General features: G+C 42.2%; 1 protein-coding gene across 1 annotated transcript; it reads left to right on the top strand.

Annotated features, from left to right (window-relative positions):
- Window positions 1-7207: 7207 nt before the first annotated feature.
- On the top strand, window positions 7208-15376 carry LOC105559818 (leucine-rich repeat-containing protein 24). The gene is made up of 2 exons (XM_012008421.1): window positions 7208-8304; window positions 8398-15376. Exons 1-2 carry the CDS (start codon window positions 7319-7321, stop codon window positions 9710-9712), a joined length of 2301 nt encoding a protein of 766 aa, XP_011863811.1. The 5' UTR covers window positions 7208-7318; the 3' UTR covers window positions 9713-15376.
- The last annotated feature ends 4788 nt before the right edge of the window (window positions 15377-20164 follow it).

The raw sequence follows: 20164 nt of genomic DNA on the forward strand, positions 1-20164 counted from the left end.
AGAGGACAAAGACTTCTCTTTGTTTATAAAAAGGGGACAAGAGCCTTTTATCTTTCGTATCTTGTCACACAACGTGGGCTCAGTGCTGCCCCCAAATTTGGAGGAATTTTCCATGCTGGAAATTTGTGTTTACCTAACAGGGGTCTGTCAAAGCGAGGGAGAAATGTGTCCGCGAGTTTGGAGAAGGGTCGCTACAAAAGGAAGGGTGAGAATGGGAGGTAAGGATCAAATTCGCCGTTCGATTTTGCGACTGATCGATCGTGACGCTCGGTAATTCTACACTTCGATGAAGCGGCTTCGTGTTAACGAGAAAAGGGAGGAAAAAATTCGGTTTTGGAATATGTGCACTTCTTTCATCACATAATGGACGTTGAGTTAAAAAATAAAATTAAAATGTTAAAATATCTCTTTTACTGTTAAAAAAAACATTGCGCATACAATAAATTTAAATAATGGACCAAGTTATATAAGCTTTTGGTTTAAATGTTATAACAAAACTGACAGATAGACGTTAAATAAGATAATTAATAATATACTTAACGCGACTAGAATGTATGACTTTATCTCTTCTCTCTGCCATATTATCACAGGCTATTATTACATCAGTAAACTGAAGAATGAAGTCTCTTTCGATTCTGATACTCTCGAAGGATCGATTAGATCGGATTCGAATGACATTAAAGTACAATTCTCCATCTCGTGGTGTGCTTCTTCTGCTACTCTCAAAGGAATAAAAGCGAATCACATAGTTAATTGAATTAACGTAGCCGGTGCTTTAATAGCGGAAAAATTGTCCAGGATATTTTCGCAATGTACAGGAAAGATAACTTTATAAATGGTCGGAATAATGTACAGTTGTTCGTACATAGAATTTATATTTTAACATCCGATATTAACCCATAAAGCTTTCTACAATTCTATAATTTTCCAGGATTTTTTAATTGTAACTTTCGAAAATATCCATAATATCTTTAATCCCGAGTCTTCTCCGAGAACATTTGCGGAGCTATCGCGAAGGAACGTGGAGCGCGTATCTCGTTCCATTTCAATTTTTCCTTCTGTATTTTTGATCAATATCTCGTAATTGTATCGACGCATTTACCTAGCTGCTAACTTACTTTCCAATCGCGAGGTTGAGCCGGGAAGGGGCTGTTCTCGATACTCGCCCACTCGATCTCAAGCCTTTGTAAGTCGCGCTGTAAGTCGAGAATGAAGGTACCAAAGACTGCTTGCCTTTACCCCGCCTGAAGAGGCAGGAATAAGAGGGCGAAGGGGCTCCGAACACGCTCGAAGAGACGGAAGAGCCTCGGTTCCGAGGAACTTAAGAAACAATCGCGCGCTATATATCGCAATTTTTATTTCAGTCATTGTATTCTCTCGTACAACACTCGATATCCCAAAGTTTATTACGTTATTAGATTCGATTAGGTTTCGCAATTTCTGTGTTTTAAAGCATTTATGAAACGAAAACAGCGCGGCTCATAATTGCTCCTGTAACCCGCAAAGGATGAAATACGATCGAAACATCTGTGTACTTTTACTCTTTTGTTGTTCTCCCGGTTATTAATCTAATTATCGATATAAATTGATTTCTCAACACTCTTCTAAACATGTAATTGAACGTTATCGTATCTATTTACCCGACCTAAAGCGCCGGATAAAAGTCCGTGCTCTCGATTGGTTGGAAAGGATCGATGAAAAGATTGACGGAAATCCTTGTCCTTGCGGCTTTGTGCCGTGTCCCGCGAATCGAGGACGAAGGTACCGGAAGCAGCCAAAAAAGTAGTATCCAGTTTCTTTCATGTACGATTGGAATAACTTTTAGAAACGTTTTCGCCATCTTCTCTTCCCGCCCTTCTCTCATTCCTTCTTTCCCACTTCCTTCTCTTCGGTAGTGCAACCCCCTTGTTTCTCGGTAATTGAACGACGGTCGATGTCAATTAAATTATTCCCGCTGTGCTTCACACGTGATGTGACAGTTCTCCGACAACGAGAGATACGCTACCATAATCGATAGTTGCTCGACTATTCATTAGTCGTAAATGTCACAGTACAATTGTGCAATAGTTGCCCTAAAATTGATATATTGCATTTGCATTTTAAATCACTCACTGCCATTTGTAGTTTATAACACGTAGAAAATGTTCAAGAACCGTAGAACCGACGTATTCTCTGTGCCAACAAAAATTCAAGTGCACACCCACAGAAAAAAATGTCCGGGTCCAATGCTTTACTCTTTAATGTATCATAAAATAGTATCAAGAATTATTTGACGCCGGTACAAAACTAACAATAATTAAGCTTTCAGTCGACCATACCTGGCAACGTGTTTTTAACACAGAAGATTTGTTGCGAAAAATATTACCTCAGCCAGGGTTTGAACCTGGACTTTCCTACTCACTAGGCGGGTGTCCACCAATTCGACCATTGTGGCATGTTTACACGTAACAGGGTTCAAACCCTGGCTGAGGTAATATTTTTCGCAACAAATCTTCTGTGTTAAAAACACGTTGCCAGGTATGGTCGATCGAAAGCTTAATTATCATAAAATAGGATCGATATAGCGCGAATCACATTTATTATAGAGAAGGTGATATTTTAATCTTTAATGAAAAATTCTAAAATCTGGAATAAAGTGATAGTATACGTATCGTCTTTTGCCGAATATCGTGGGATCAACTTCGTGCGTTGTAAGATGGAGAGAAAATTTATTCTAAACGCAAGACTATATAAACTTACATTTATATAAGTTACTCTTGCCTCGATATAGTAAGCCAATCCTTTTTAATTCGATAGAGGAGAAGAAGAATTATTGATTTTATTTTGATATTGTCTTATTTTTATACTAAATGAGAAATATAAATGCGTCAAAAATATTTTTTGTCTCAGTAACAAAAATCCTTTCCGAGAGTGCATTGATTATGAAATTATTTCAGAAGTGGGCTAACGCGTTGGCTCTCGATAATCGCTTCCGCCGTGCGCATTAACACACGGGAATATCTCAAGATTGCAATTCAAGTTTTTTAAGTCAACGCGTTTCAACCGTCACAAACTGTATTATTCCACTGCTGATAGCAGTGATAACATTTCAAGTGACGATTTGCCATTTCGGATGGACGCCCTCTGCGCCGTTCAGCTCTTCGCCTCTTTCGCCTCTTTTACATTTCGCCCGTGGAAAGTATTTCTTCCCATTTCGCAGAGAGCATCTTCTCTCGCCAAAATGGTGGTAACAATTAACGAAATACCTCGAATCGGCACGACCGCTGAATTTAATCGCGACATTATCGTTATGGTTTTAACGGCCGAAGGCGTCGTCATTCGACCGTTCTTAAAGGTCTGTTAAAATAGCTCGCGTTTTAGCGCGTTTTTTGCCCGGAAACGAATTATCTTTTTATCGAAGCTGATATACGAGAAAGCAGTCTTGCGAAAATAAGCTGATATAAAATATTAAATTTTTTCATCCGAAGGAAAACCGTCGGTTGAAAAGTTAAAATGCGTATCTTTCCAAACCTTCTCCCAATACTCGACTTTTTCATTTTCAGTCCTCATTTCCATTTCGAGCGATGGAAAAAGAAGCGTATTCCACCGTTTCGCATTCGATATTTACTGCCGGCCGCGAGACGCTAGCGCAATTTTAAAGGAGCGCCTTTAAGGGCCCTCCTTCGCGCGCCCAAAGCGAACACCGCGGTGGTTTACCGGGGGCTATTTTCAACCCTCCGGGTTCGACAATTCGTATCCCGATGAAAACGTTTGCCGACTAAACGAGCCCGCGATTTCGAAGGCGAGCACGAAAAAGCGGGATGAAGGAACGAATGCGAATGAACGAGAGAATGAATCTTCCGTGTCGCATACAATTGGTTTTTCTTTTACATGTCTTCTCACATTTTTTTCCACGCGCGTTGCTTCGCCATTTATGCGAGTTCGCGTTTACACGGCATCAAGTATGCATAGAGGCAGGAAGCAGCACGGCGATAATTTGCGAGCGCATATTGAAAAGAACGTGATCCGATAAAATGATCGTAATTTACGTTTACATACAGGATGATCCTAGGTTTCAGAAAATCAGTGCTCTTATAATTACATATAAAATACGTATGTACACGTATACATCCCGTGTGTGTTACATATTGAACTGAATTTTTTATATAAATTATAAGCACGTGTTACGCAAAAATCTGTATCTTGGTACAGTAATCGCAACGAAATTTGAATAGCAAATTATATACAAATAGGTAGAAAAACTTATTCCGTCTGCGCATATTGAAAAAAAACGCGATCCGATAAAACGGTCGTAATTTCGATTCACGTTTACGTATAGGATGATCCTACCCTTCGGAAAAGCAGTGCTCTTTATATAATTATATACAATACGTACACGTAAAGTTCTCTATTATGAGTTAGCAGGTTTTCAACACCCAAAATGAATCAGAAATATTTTTTCGCAACGATTGGACAATCTAACAATGAATTTTCCGCTAAGCAGATTTCGCTCCAAGGGTAATAAATTCGTGGTGGAATAAATTTCTCTACCAATTAAAAAGGATGAAGAAGTGAAAGATAAGTCTCTCTACCAATTTGTAACTTGCCATTTAAGTTTCGTCGCGATTACTGTACAAAGGTACAGATTTCTGCGTAAACATGAATTTATAATTTATACAGAAAATTTAAACCAATCTATAATGTTTGCTATGTGGGACAGACGAAGAGATATTTAGATACTCGGATGAAAGAACATTTTAATGATATAAAGAAGCACGAAAACAACTACTCAGTTGTCAGCAGGCATCGTATCACTGCGGGACATGATTTCCAGTGGTCCGATCCTGAAATTCTACAAAAGGAGAAGCATCAAAGAAAAAGGGAAGTAGCAGAGACGTTTTTTATTAAAAGCAACAGCACCGCGATTAATTGGCAAAAGGACGCTGAGAGTTTACCAGGGTTGTACGGAAAAATGATAGATATTACTTAAAATCCTCTACACTAGAGGTTGACCTACCTGTATATATGTTTAGTCTCATTTCTGCGCCCATACAGTAATCACGCGTTTCTAGAGAAATGTAATGTCTCTGTAGCGACGCTCCGAACGTATGTATTGAACTAATATAATTTACTTCCCTTTTTAAATCATATTGTTACATCCAGCACATAAGTATGTAATCGGACGTCCCTATTACGGTCCAGTGGGCCTAACGGCATTAGGCTACGTGCCATACGCCGACTAGAAGCTGTAGAATTCACTTGAAAAGGGCCAAAACCCATGGCCGAAACGTTGTGTTGATAAAGGAAGTTTCCTGTAGCCAGCTGTGTCGGATTATTCAACCTAATTGTTAATCGACGAAGGAGAGTTTGCTTATTGTCACCGGTAATGATTAGAAGTGAGACGGGAAACTAATAGTCAACCCAACTGGCTAATTATTTAATCGATTAATTTACAAACAGACACTGAAAACCTAAATGTAATGTATGACTATGTAATCGAGACTGTTTAGCTCGCTTCACCTTCTATTGTTCTTAAAACACGACTAACAAATTAGTTCGAGCCCAACCACCACATTGCTCACACGTATACATATATTTTATAACTCGACTCTGTCTTATTCGACGACGATAATTAACGCAGGTGCGTTACGGAACTTCAATAACTCGACTCTGTCTTATACATATATTTTATAACTCGACTCTGGTGCGTTACAGAACTTTAATAACTCGACTCTGTCTTATATACATATATTTTATAACTCGACTCTGTCTTATTCGACGACGATAATTGACTCAGGTGCGTTACTGAACTTTTAACTACTTAACGAAATCCTTTTATTTATTTATTTATTAACCTACATTGTTCATAACTACGTCGTTATTGTTGATTTCCAGTATCGCTCGAAAAGGACCCAAAAAAATAGGGTCGAAACGTCGTGTAATAAATCGATGAAATAATTAGCCAGTTGGGTTGACTATTAGTTTCCCGTCTAATTTCTAATTGTTAATTAATTACTGGCGATTCAATCTATAATGTATCTTGGATATGTAGAGGAATGTCCCGTATTATGAGATAGGATCTTAACATGGGATAGCGGGGTATCTGCAATATTAATTTAATAGCGTATCTTTGTACAGTAATTGCAATGAAACCTAAATAGCAAATTACAAATGGGCGGAGAGACTTGTAGTTTGTCGATGCAAATTATGCGACACGTGACATTACGTGAACTGTAGCGCCGAGCGGTGTGTCAAGATGGTATCTGCGCGGTTTGCGTTTTCCAATGTCGCTCACGACGGCGATTTTAAAGACGCGGGGGAGAAAAAATTGCAACTCACGCGGCGGCTACGAGACGAGGGTCAGTTGATATTGGATTCGAAACGTACGAGATCGGCAATATCCTTCAGGCCTCTTCCCTTTGCATTCCTCGACGGAGAAAGGCTTCCTCTCGCCGGGCATCTCCGGGATAAAGCCACGAGAGGAGTGGAAGGTTTGCATGCCACGCTGCGCGAACGCGCTCGATATTCCGATATCCTGATATCGGGAGTGTTTCTCCTCGCGACATCCTCGCCTCCTCTCCGGGATATACACCCTCTTCATGGAATTTATTATCCGCTCTCAACCTGCGTTCTGTGCATTCCCGCCCCCCGACCCCCCTTCACCCCGGCACGCGGGAAACCCTCGGGGATCACCTTACTGAGGATTCGGCAGTTTCCGTGCCGCGACGGCGGCTGTTTTTCTACGAGACTCTCCAAAGGACTCTAATAGTCCTTTGGTACGCGGGAAAAATCCCTCGGGAGCGAAATCCCGTAATCGATTGTCGTCGGTACACGAGGCTGATGAAAATTTGATACGCAAAAATGGCCTTTTTCAATTGACGAGATGTGGTACGATTACGAGCGCCTTTGAGATCGAATCTCTTGGATCTGTCTCGGTGGGGTTTGCGAGTTGATTTTTAATTTAGCAAAATTATTCGGTCCGCGAGTCTCGCGAGATCTTCGCCGAGTTTTCCGCGAATTATTCCGGGCTCGGGCTTGTCTACTTGTAACCATTTATCACATCGTATCCAAAGTGCATCGTAATTCATCGGCTCGTTCATCTTATTGTTGCAGAGATCCGCCTCTCGGTATTTCGCGAGCTGATGACCTCGCAGGCAGTCGTGCACTCACCTCCGCGTCGACCCGATCGAAGCAACGCAGTCTCCCTTCGGCAACGCTGAAGGGTCAGCGCGCGCGACGGCGGTGGGTCAGCGAAAAATGCGATAGAAACGGAGGGGTACGAGCACGAGGAAGGACGAGGAAGAAAACGGCTGGGTTTCTCGACCGATGAGAGAGCACCATGTGCTTGATCGTACCAGTCTGGCGGCGGAGGGCTGCCCTCCTCGGCACGATGTTGTTGCTATTGTCCTGGGGAACGGACGCGGCGGAGGGCTGCCCGAGCATGTGCGTGTGCAAGTGGAAGGGCGGCAAGGAGTGGGTCGAGTGCGCGAACCGCGACCTCAAAGGGTTACCGCAGGGCGCGCGAGAGGAAACGCAGGTGCTCGACTTATCTGGCAATCACCTGGTCAACCTGCAGCCGGAATGCTTCCGCGTCCTTGGTTTGATCAACCTTCAGCGGCTCTACTTGGGTAAATCTCAAATCAATGACATCGCCTCGAAGGCGTTCGACGGACTGGTCGGCCTAGTGGAGCTCGATCTGTCCGAGAACAAGATCGAGAAGGTGCCCACGGATACGTTCGCGTCCTGCTCGAGTTTGATGAGGCTTATACTGAACGGGAATCCGATCAGGGAGATTCGTCAAGGCGCATTTCTCCATCTGGCGCATCTGACTACCTTGGAGATCAGCAAGTGCGCGATAGATGTTATCGAGCAGAACGCCTTCGAGGGCCTGCAGTCGCTGGAGTGGCTCCGGCTGGACGGCAATCGACTCACCTACGTGCCAGATCATACCCTGCCGCTTGGGGGGAGTCTCAGGGGATTGACTCTTCACAACAATCCGTGGCAGTGCGACTGTAGACTGAGAACAATGCAGGCCTGGCTGAAGGAGTCGTCTCCGGCGGCGCCGCAGGAATCCGAACCAGTCTGCGAGTCCCCGCCGAGGCTGCACGGCAAACAAATCAAGAGTCTTAAGGTCAACGAACTAGCCTGCCTACCGCACATCGAGCTTCAAGATCACTTGGAGATCTACGAGGGCGGTAACGTCACGTTGAGATGCGACGTCCACGCGGTTCCCACCGCCAAGGTCACTTGGTGGCTGAACGGAGAGCCGTGCGAGCTGCAGCACGAAAACAACTCCATGGCCGGCAGTATTTCCACTTTTCCAAAGTAAGCGAATTTTCAGCTTCTATTGTAGAGCCTTTACGAAACCTCGCCTACGTTTCTTTTGTTTCGAAACGCGTTTCTCTGCATCTATTGCAGGTACATCTACCGACAACGAGGCGGGACCAATATGAGCAGCACGCTGTTCCTCTACTCGGTCGAGTCGCTTGACGACGGCACCTACAGCTGTATCGCGGAGAACAGCGCGGGTTCTACGGTGGCCAATCTCTCTCTACGCGTGCTCTTCCGCGAGAAACCCACCGTCGAGCCACCTTTCGACAATCCCGGCTCCGGCTACGTGGCCGCGATTGTCGCGGGGGCGTTGGTAGGCACTCTTCTGGCACTGGGCTGTTTGGTGGGTAGTGTGATATACTGCGCGAAGAAGCGACGCCGCGACCGGAAGCGCAATTCGAAGGCGTTGGTGACGCAGAGCAAGTCGGTGCTGCCTATCACGAAGGACACCACCAGCAGCTCCTGCCGCAAAGGTAACGGCAGTCTGATTGGTGGTCTCGAACATCAGCAAATGGTCTCGTATACCGAACGTGAGATCAATCGCGCGACCACTCTGGATCGCCGGGAACACACCAGGAACAATCACCTAGACCGGGACGCGTATTCGGTGACGAGTCCGGTCGCCAAGTACCTGACCGAACCTGATCTGATCAACGAGGTGCCCGAGAATACCGAAGTGGGCTACGGTCAGCTATACGGGCGGCACCATCAGCGTGCCGGCGGCATCGATCGGCAGGTCCTGGAGTACGACTCGGGCTATCCGCTGCAGCCCGATCTGCGGCCGCCGTCAGTTCTGCCACAGATGAGCTATCTGGATCAGGACGGCTACCCGCTCAACTTTGGCCTGCCCAAGATCACTTTCAGCACCGCCAGCACTCTGCCCAGGCTCCGGCAACGTATGTCGGAGCCAGGCTCGGCGGCCGCGCCGGCGGCCAGATACTCGCGCGAGGCGGAATTCCTCGCGCGATCACCGGGATACGATCCCATTTTGCCGCGTACCGACGCCAGGTACACCGCCGAGGGCTATCCCTATCCGGTGCATCAGCATCAACACCAGCATCAGCATCAGCATCAACACCAGCTTCAATCGCAACAGCAGCAACAACAGTCGCAGCCGCAGGCGGTACAGCCACCGATTCAGCCGGTCGAGCAACCGATTCAACAACAGCTGCCTATCCAGTCGCCAGTCTCGCCGGTCGCTGTTTTCCCGGATGTGCCCTTTATACCGTCACCTCCAGCGGCGTATAGAGGCGAGACCACTCCGCTGTCGCCTCGATCCCTCCTCGGCAAGACCGCTCGCGAGGCCGCGGCCGCGGCCGCCGCGAGGGCGGAGGAGCTCCAACCGCCGAATCATCCGGAAAGTCCTGACGAGGGCTACGTGGGAGACGCCATGGATGTCTGAAAGCTCCGAACCGAACGAAAGTTCGGTTATCGGAGCTAAGAAATACGGGAAATGCATCCTGGATCTACCGTGAATAAAATTAATGTATCTTTGCTTTTCGCAAGTTTACTCTCACAATCAGTTTTCATTTACTGAACTCATCGTGGGAAAAAGGATCGGTCTGATGGAATTCTTTGCGGGAAATGCCGCAATTAGAATTTTTCATGGCGAAAGAGACCGTTTCAATGATGTTGCATACACTTTCTTCAAAATCCACCAAGTAGCTAACATTTTCGAAAAGAATTTCACTTTTGGGCAGTGCTTTAAGAATTTATTTAAATATCTTTACGTTACTTGGATCACTTCGGGTATAGAGAAATTCATTTGCCGACTAGAAACGTTCCGTGCATACATTTCACATGCGTTTTCGACGAAATCACAAGTGAAGAAAAAGAGACTCTCCCCATTTCTGTTTGCTCAACACGTTGATCCAGCAGACAGAAAATCACGACATTTGTATTTGCATACAAATTTTCGAGTAGCTTCTATAATGTCCTCCCATTATGCGCGTCAAACGTAAAGACCTAAACGGACAACGAGATATCAGCGTTAAGGAGGAAATCTGTCCTCGTCATGCTACCAGATTAATTCGCGGAGAATAACAGGGTCCAGGATGTGATTGGCGGAACAGGGCCACCCGAGACGGCACGAACAAAGGACTCGTCCTGGCGGCGGAGACGTAATAGATTAATCAGAAGGCATGTCTCTCGAATGTCGCTGCGGTGCGCAGTCCTCGTCAGGGGCCGGTGAAGATATTCGCTTGGAACGCGGGTTGATTCTTGCATTCACGTATTCGAGGGAAATCGACTCCGAAAAATTTACGCGGATCGCGTTTAAACGCGGAGAGTGCTTTTTCGGACACCAAGATGGCGCCCGGATTTATTTAAACGGCGTGTCGCGCTTGTGAAATACGACGACGTCTTTTGGACGCGATCCAAGGAGAAACGTTCGGTCGCGTTGAAAAGGAACCAAGATGGCGTGACTGATCCTTAAAGTGATAGATAAATGTTTGGCGGACTCGATCGAGTGAAACGCGCCTCGTGGACCTCGAAGGCGCGCCTTTCAGCATCGCGAGCGAGAACGTGACTGGTGCTCAAAGCGGGCTCCTCCGACGGGATCCGCTACGAAAATGTGAAATTAATTAAATTTAATTGTTCATGTTGATTCCGCGACTGGGGCGAAATCCGCGATAAACCGATTGCGGGACGAGCGGTGTGGGTGTAAAATAGGATGTAATAAAAGGAGACTGTCCTTTTTAATCGTAAATATTATTAATATATTTGACAACTTTTTTACATTATTTGCCACGTCTCCTGCGGCACAATTTTCAACAATTGTCTCGCAGAATTATTATATAAAGATATACACATAATTTCTATCGCCGTTCCTTTCGATCGTGTTAAGTTTGGCATCCGGTCGCTTCAATCGTTGTTAATGGCTTTTCGATTAGTCTGATATGATTTAAGCTCTCGGCGGCAGCATTGTAGCCCACACGGGACGACACGGGGTGCTCATGACTCGGAAATCTGCTCAAGCCTTCTTTGCACCTCGTCCCCTCCCCCGACAGGATTTTGTTTTGTATACATGTAGAATAAGTATCGTTTATTTCTCTCGAAGACCCTCTCGATCCTGGGCGTTTCAAAGCGGAGACGCAACTGTAGCGATTCTGCTGTAGTGATAATAATGTTAACTTGGTGTTTAAGACTGGCGAGATTAGGAGCGCCGCGCGGTGGCGCTCGACCTGATGTACAGAGACCGTTGATCGTACAGGATGTTCTGAAAACGGTGTATACCAGAATCGGATCGGAGCGAGGAATTCCAAAAGCAACTTTCCTTTCGAAGAACGTAATCTTGGAAGTCTTTTTCGTGCGGAAGTTCGGAGGATCGCGATTTTACGGATCTCGGGGATTAAAAGATCCGACACGTATTGAATTTTATTTGTTGAAATGTTAAAAATTATGATTTACCCAAGTGGATCTCACTCTATTGCCTCGTCGTAGTTAGACCATTTAGTTTGCCGGAGAAAATTTTGCAAGTCAATTCCAGCTCCTCGAAATGGTATACGTCTCTTCTGGGACGCCCCGTATATCTATATACATATACGTATACATAAATATATAAATATATATATACACACACACACGACACACAAATACGGATAGATATATACATATTATATGGCGCGTACACTGAAAGAAATACTAAGCGATGAAAAATCGGTGAAAGTAGTTATTTTTTAAAGGTGTCTTCGAGACTACGATTCGAGCTGGCTTCGCCCTCTTAAATAATCGATTGATCTACAGTCGACGCAGACGTAAACGTGAATTGGCATTGTTTCTACTGAAATAAAACTAAGTGTGACATTTGTACAAGTTTGCCAACTTCAATCACTCGGAAAACGCTGATGAGTTGATGACAAATTATCATAACTGCAAGGTGGCGCCGGACGTGAAGACGGAAGAATGCGCCCCGAGAAAGCGCCGAGTCCTGGAGGGTCCTTTCATCGTCAGAAGTACTCGGCGACGAGGAAACTGGTTTCCTTTCCGTCGCCGTAATCACGACGCGATTCACGGATGAACAGTGTTTGCCTTCCAGTCTGGCGACTCGCAAGGATATAGAATCCTGCCTGTGTCCTTTAAGCTTCGCCGTCGGGGTAACTCGAAATTTGTCTTCGCCTTCGAGTTTCGTATATAACAATATTTCATCTTGTTCCGGGGCAAGTAATTTATTTACATTTTGAGAAATTTCAGGTAAAATGAAAATGTTTGAGACGAGAAGTACAGAGGAATTCTTCATCGGGAAATTCAAAAATGGTTTATTTTAATCAGCTAATGTTTTAAATCATACTAATATCCGACAAGTATTTTCACTGAAATAATAAAAGAGATAGTTTAAATAACAGACGGTTGAAACTAGGATCATTGTCTTTGTTTCTTTGACACATAAGTATACAAGCGTTATTACTTTTCGAAGGGAGGGCAATTACAAAATTTTCGTGAATAATAACCAAGATACATAAAAATTTGATTGCATGTTTTCGGGATCGTTAGCTTTCGAAATTTGAGTTATATTGAGTTGTGAACGTAATTTTACGCACCGACGAAATTCTGCCAAAGGAGTTCTGCATTCTGTGTTCATTTAATTAGAACTTTTTAAACGAGCTCGTCAACGAGAATAACTTCAATGCGTGCGGTCAATTTTGTGAATTTCGATTAATTTGCCGTAAATGGACAAACCATTAGATCCTGTTTTTCGATAAAAATACAGCAGAATTGTGGCGTTTAGAACTTTCATTGAACATTTAATTAACGTCTAAATAAAAAATTGTTAAAGATCTCGACGAGATCGTTTCGAAAATAAATTTTTCCCATGTATTAAATCCTTTTTTTTAGTTCTTAATACATACCTTTATTTATCTCTTAGGAAATGAAAATATACGAAATATTGCTTACAACTAGATACTTAAATTTCCGTTTTAAGTACCAAAAAGTGTTTCGGAAATTAAATAATTAGAAAATACATTCGCATAATCACGTTTCATGCAATCGCCATTTCCTTAAAGAACCACCTTAAAAGACTTCCTTAAAAGACCTCGCTTGTGGTTAAATAAATAACATCGTTAAATCGAGTTAAATTACGAGAAAGTGCAATGTACTTTCTTGAGGAGAATCTTCTAAAAATAGTGATTTCACTCTGTACATTAGAAAGATTAGAAATGGACGATTTTATGCTTCCTAAAGAGAATTGATTTTTTTTTTGAGATTGCATTTTTTATAGATAAATTTTTTTCATAGACCTCTCTAGGTACTTCATGCATATTTATTCGCATCGATTAAAATCCGGTGAAAGAAAAATAAAAATCCAACACATTTGAAACAATTCGTTTTTTGTGAAAAAAATCTAAACTAGAAAGTTTGATTTTTTTTTTTAGTTTTTACTTCGACGCCGCTTTCAGAGATTCGTTTTTTCGTAGATAAAAATTTATCATCGCAATCTGTCGCTTCCTTCGCTCCGTGTGTATTTATTTTCGTCGAATTGACGAACGAGCGGTTAAACGCGGGAACAAGAAAAACACTAGCAAAGTTTAACGATCTTGCTCGCAGGCGATATTGCATTCGCTGGTTTGCAGCTCGTCTGAGTTAAATGCATTCCTCTTTTTCCATCGATCCCTTTTTACTTCTTATTTATTCTCTTTCTCCCGCGCGCGCTAATTATAACCGCGAGCTTGCTCGGTAACGATCTCGTCTTTTCTTTTTTTGTGGAAACACGACGGAAAGCTTTTCCGGATTTTCCTCGAGAATCCACGGAGACACGAGATACATTTTTCGAAATGTATTTCATAGGAGGAAATTATACGAACGGAGTTATCTTTACGTAGAGACAATTCTCGATTGTTTCATTGACTTTCGCGACTTTTAATATTTTCGATGCAGATGGAGAGCTACGGGAACAAAATTCCGCTCTGATAAATCAGTCGAATTAAATTTCGCAAGGAAATCATACGCGCGGAATTTCATCGCATAAAGGCTTAGCGTCCCGAGATCGGTCGTGAATATTAATCGGCTTTCCTCTCACCGACTCTCGCGCAGTGAAACATTCGCGCCGGGGAAAATCTCGCGAGGAAGGCAACCCGTCCTATTAACTTCCCTCGCATTCACAACGTGCTGCTACGATGCTTTCCGGTAAATGTAATCACACGTCGATGCATTAATCAGCCGCTCGACGAAACTCATGGTAACTCCATCCGTCGGATATGCATGTCAGACGGAAGTTAAGGGCAGTGACGGTGGGACGGTCGAAGGTTCCTCATGGTTAAATGGGAAATGTCCCTTTGCAGGGAGTATTGGAAATTATTATATATCTATTTATTAAATTTCGATATTTAAATATTTCACATTTAAATCTCGTTGCTCCCCGGGAACATTTTCTTCCAGAAGATCAAACGCTATTTATGATAAAACAAAGACAATGCGCAAAGAGCCCAGCCTTGATCTTTTTGCTCATTCTTTGTGTAGCATGTCTGGAGGGAAAAATATTTTGCAAACGTGGAGTTCGTAAATTTTCATATTGCGGGATCGATCAGGAAAGAATGTATGCGATGGAAAGATAGCGAAAGGTGAGCAAGCGAACGAGTGAGCAAGCGAGAAAGAGAGAGAGAGAGGGGGAGAGGATAACATTAAGTATACACGACAAAATGAGGGCCAAAGCCACATTCGAATCGATCTCCTGCGAATCCACCCCATTCCACCTCCCTCCTCCCACGTAAACCACCCTCCTTTTCTCGACCGTAAAACTCCCGCGAAGAGTTACGACTCTCCGACGCTCGCAGCACAATCTTGCATATATGGACAGGCGCACATATACACTCATTTACGTACTCACTCACACATATACAAAAACACAGATATACGCGCGTATATACGTACACTAACGTACACACACACGCGCGCGCGTACACAGTTCCAGGTACACATGATGTTCCGAACGATTGAGCAATACGATTTGTATTACCGTGTATAACGTAATGTATTCGATTCTGCACATGTCGTATGTACTTTGGATGTAGCGAAGGATTTTTCACGACTGATATGAGATTAAAGGAATAAAGATAGCTTTTGTATTAAATGTCTCGTTCCTTTTTTTTCTACGCGCGTTTACATACCACATTTCCCATTCCCGTTTCCGCTACTGTCTTCGCGGGAGGATTGTACAAGCGTTTCTACGTGACCAATCTCGAAGTGTAGTGAGTACAAAAGTACGAAAAGTATCTTTCATAATTTCTACATCTCTTGTATTTCCGCTAAGGACTGATTTATTGGCGCAGACAATTACATCGCTTTCAAGCCACGAATCAAAATCATACAAGAAAACTGCATAACAACAGAGATACAGTAGCAGTAGAGGGAAGTCCTCTGTTTCCTAGCGGAAAACATTTCTATAAATAACTACAAAAATTAACTTGAAATAGAAATTTGTAGAAATTTTTTGTATCTTCGTTGAAACATTAATTGTTTTGTAAAAATATCTACGAATTATTGCAAGTAGTATTCCATGAAAATGTACAATTTTGTAAAAATTAGTGCAAAACTTTACTAGTTTTAAAAATTTCATGGACAAAATCTTAAAGGATTAAAACATCTGCTTACTTGTGGAATATTACAAAAAATAACAAAAGTGTTCCAATTCTAGCCTTTTTATGTTGATTTTTATAACTTTTTAAATTTACGTAGAATTTCTGAGATTCTGGTAGTTATATTTTATAGTTTTGTAGAATTTTGTAGAATTATTTCCGTCAGGTTGTGAGATATCAGATTTTCAACGTCCAAATTCAACGACAAATTTTTTCCCGCAACGATTACAAGATCTAATTTCACTCTAACGGCAATAAATTCATGGTGGAACCAACAGACGATGCCTATTAATTTAGCAGAAACTCCGCAATCTCGTATTAAGAGCCTATCTCATAATAGGGACTTTCCTCTATTATTAGTAATGGGATCCATTCAAGTTTAAGAAAGTTATTTGGCCTTTAAGAGGTAAATTGTTTGTCAGTCGTAGTCAAATTGTTTTTACAACTTGTATTGTAAAAAAATTCTAGTGTCCGACTCTGATAATTTTACATAGGTGTACAGGTGCGTACATACATGTGTGTGTTAAAAATTTAGCAATTTTCCACCCACGAGGTTTATTCTGCGATATCATTCCTCGAACTATTTTTGATTCATTTTTGTTATATCATATTTCTTTAAAAATACTATTGTAAAAATGAATTTGTTAGCAGTTTGTATCTATTTGCACTTCACTCGCACAAATCTGATTGCAATACAACGATATTCGGTTAGACGGCAAGACAATTTTGTAACAAATTTAAATGTGTGCGAAAAGGTTGAGGCACAGCTCGCAACTCGTATACTCGCGAAGGAAATTGTCCGAGAGAAGTGCGGCAAAATAAAAAGATTTAGGAAAGAAACGGGCGCGACTCGAAAACACGCGCATAATTCGAGATATTTTTGCTGTTGAAAACTTCACGTTTTATGATTTCGTGATTTCCATCTAACCCATTGCCGTTTAAAGACATCAGACTTTTCTGGTTATACGCCAAGGACAGAGGACTTTTAACTGTAGACATTACAGAAAAAGTACAAAGTATCTTATATCCGGCATCTCCTCGGAAAGATCTCCGAGAAAACTTAAGACGAGAAGATAAGAAGTTCCCTGTCGCTGTCTATAGATCGCAGGTAAATCTAGTATATAGGGTGTTCCATATAGATAAAGTACTATCGTGTTTCTCGTAAAACAAAATTAACATCTTTCAGCGAGATTTTCGGACGTGCCTCGTGCCGAGATATTTCACGTTTTTATGTGCCAACACAATGCATTTTAATATATCAAAAAGATGAGATATATATAAAAAATGACGCAGTTGCGACTTTTACCATAGAAAAAAGATATTTATTTTCTGATAAGAGATATGAGAGGTGTATCAGTCTGTGTCACACCTAAATGTTATGAAAAGGGATTAATAAGCGAAATAAACAATACTTCGTTACACAGAGACGGAGAGAAACGATTTCGAAAGTGAGATAATGAGAAATTATTGAAAGCCACAGTGACGCGCCTCGCATTGCACGCGGTGCAATTATTTGTCGCTCCGGCGACACTAATCGATGACACGAACCCACCTCGCGTAATTCTCTCGCGAGATGAATCCGACGTTTTATTAATGTCGCGGGTAGAGTTTTAATTATGAACGCGTTATATACCGAATGCAGTATCATGCTTAATACGCATTGAAAGAGATGTTATCGTATAATATTAGCGTGTATATTACTCGCGTATCTGCTAATGCAACTGAATATTTAATCACAACTGATAGGCCAAATCGTAACAAATATTTTATAGTGAATGTAATCCATTATAACTGCTTTCGCATTTGCAATGAAAGCATTTACCATGTACCGTGCTTTTAAACATATCTCCAGTCTATGTGACACACTCGCGCGCCTCGTCGCGCGCAGCGATACGCATGTACGTATTGCGTTGCGTTCACCACAATTTCAAGAAAATATTTTCGCGAGCCGCGAAAAATGAAATTTATAATAGAAATAAAATTCAGCGCGGGAATAAAATTCACGATACGGAAATGAAATCCGCAACTGCGGATCGCGAAGGCGTCCGTAGGAAAATGTCGCAAAACTCCGCCGTAATCAATGTTCTTTCGCTTCGGTGCGCCCCAGGAGTTACGGTATTGAAATTTCGCGCGGTGTCCATTACTCAACGAAAATTTTATTTAATTAAATCGAATCGACCGTCCTCGCTTTCGTAATGGAAACGTTTGTCGCCTGTAATTCGATGAAGCGCTGCAGCGCGCTCAGTACATATTCAGAGAATACGCGTGTCTTATTGTTGTTTTGTCATTTTATCGGAAAAATTTTACGTGCCAAAGAGAAATAGAATTCACGGCTGCGGAACGACGGCGCGACTCACTCGGGAAGAAATGTCACGAAACTCAGCGTAGTCGATAATCTTTCACTTCGGCGCTCTTCACGGCAGGCTGAATCGCCTCCGTGGGTTGCGCGCGACGCGAAACTCCTCTCCGCGCACCGTGAAAATAATTGGACAATTTTTGGTCGTTACATCGCCGAAGTCTTGATCTCTCCTTCCCTCTCTCTCCCTCTCTCTCTCTCTCTCTCTCTCTCTCTCTGCCTCTTTCGGGAATTCGCGCGTATTTGAAGAAACTTTCTCGGAGACTCCAGTAAGACTCCGACTCCGGCTGGGGTCGTTCAAGCGGGTCACGTTAATATTCCGACAAATGACGAGTAGGACGAACCTCGCAAAAAAAGCACGGCGGTTATTCAGTAAAATAATTGGATCGATGGCGGAGAGACCGACGTGGGTCTCGCGATACTTGATGACTCTCGTCATGGTTCGTTTGGTGTCTCGGCCAGCTAAAGAAGAAACTACGAAAAGGACGAATTAGTTGAGAAAAGAAAAATGATTTGTGACAATCAGCGACCTGGTTTAATGTAACGACCACTTTTCAAACAACGGGCGCAATAACGATGCCTCACTCGTGTATTAGAAATTATTAAAGGTCTTTTGAAAATTATTAACGAATCAGCAATTGTGTGTGCGCGCGTGTGCGTGCGTAAAAAATTTATTATTACTTTCTATGAATCAATACACGGGATACATGCATTGTTACGCTCTCCTCCAATATTCTCGTTATTCTGGCAGTATATACACGCGATAAAAGCAACATGCAAATTTGTAAACAAATGAAATTACAATAACCGTTCAAACTCGCGCTAAATTGCTCCGAGCTAACATAAAATTACGTATTTATGTCTCTGCATATCCGACTTTTCGCCTGGTTATCAGAAAATTTGACAAGCTTACGATCAGGCGAACGTCGCAACGTTAATTGCGCTAATCCACCTTAAATTTTGCCACATTCTAGTGCAGTGAACACGAGAGATGCGTAAAAGTTCTTCGGAGTAATCGTTATCCTGCAATTGGTTGGGATCAATTTTGGTATTAATTCAAGGGAAATCCATAGTAATAAATAGGAGTGTATCTTCGGGGAGGTAGGCACTAGGCACTAATTTTCAGCGAGAAAAATAACAAGCTAGGACTAGACCAGGATTAACCTGGGACCTTCCGCTCTTCGAACTGACAAGCTATCCAGGCCCACACTCAAAATCCTTCTCGCTTACCTACTTTATTTTACTGAATAAAGTAGGAATAGTATACTAGCAGCGCGACTGCAGAGCGATGCGTGGTATCTCACTCAACCAACGCAGCACAGAAGCTTGCAGCAACATTGCTGCAACATTGCATATTGCAGTGTAATGTTGTATAGATATTGCAGACATTATTTTACAAAATTACTTTAGTAATGTTGTAGCAATGTATGTAAATATATTATTTTAAAGTATTGATACAATTAAGTCTATAATATGTATATTGTTTACTTCACTTTTATAGTTTATGTGTATTATTATACGTAGATAAATAAATATATGCAAATATGTATTAACATATTATGTATATATATGATTAAAGTATCAGTCAGATTGAGTTTTAACAAAGTATGGTATTTCTACAACGATGTATGTAATCGAAACGTCAAAGACTGTTTACAAATCTTTCAGGAAAAATATATTTAAAAGTTTGGGACAATTTAGAATTCCGCAGAATATTCCAAACAAAGTATGCTGTGTGGGTCACGTTCAAAAATAATTTTTAACATTTAATAACGTTTAATAATAACATGTTATGTACAAGTATATGTACATACAAGTATCCCGCACAGCACAAAACTTGCAGTTACATTGCAATAACATTGCTACAATATTGCAACATTGCTGTAATGTAGCTGCAATGTAACTGCAAGGTTTGTGCTGTATGGGA

This window comes from Vollenhovia emeryi, unplaced genomic scaffold, assembly GCF_000949405.1.
Source record: "Vollenhovia emeryi isolate VEMERY1.0 unplaced genomic scaffold, V.emery_V1.0 DF939253.1, whole genome shotgun sequence".
Classification (NCBI taxonomy): domain Eukaryota; kingdom Metazoa; phylum Arthropoda; class Insecta; order Hymenoptera; family Formicidae; genus Vollenhovia; species Vollenhovia emeryi.

What these genes read in the sequence shown, in the direction of transcription:
- LOC105559818 (XM_012008421.1), top strand. Translation starts at nt 7,319, where the DNA reads ATGTGCTTGATCGTACCAGTCTGGCGGCGGAGGGCTGCCCTCCTCGGC. An exon ending in AGTATTTCCACTTTTCCAAA is followed by an intron (nt 8,305 to 8,397) that starts GTAAGCGAATTT and finishes CATCTATTGCAG; the next exon opens with GTACATCTACCGACAACGAG.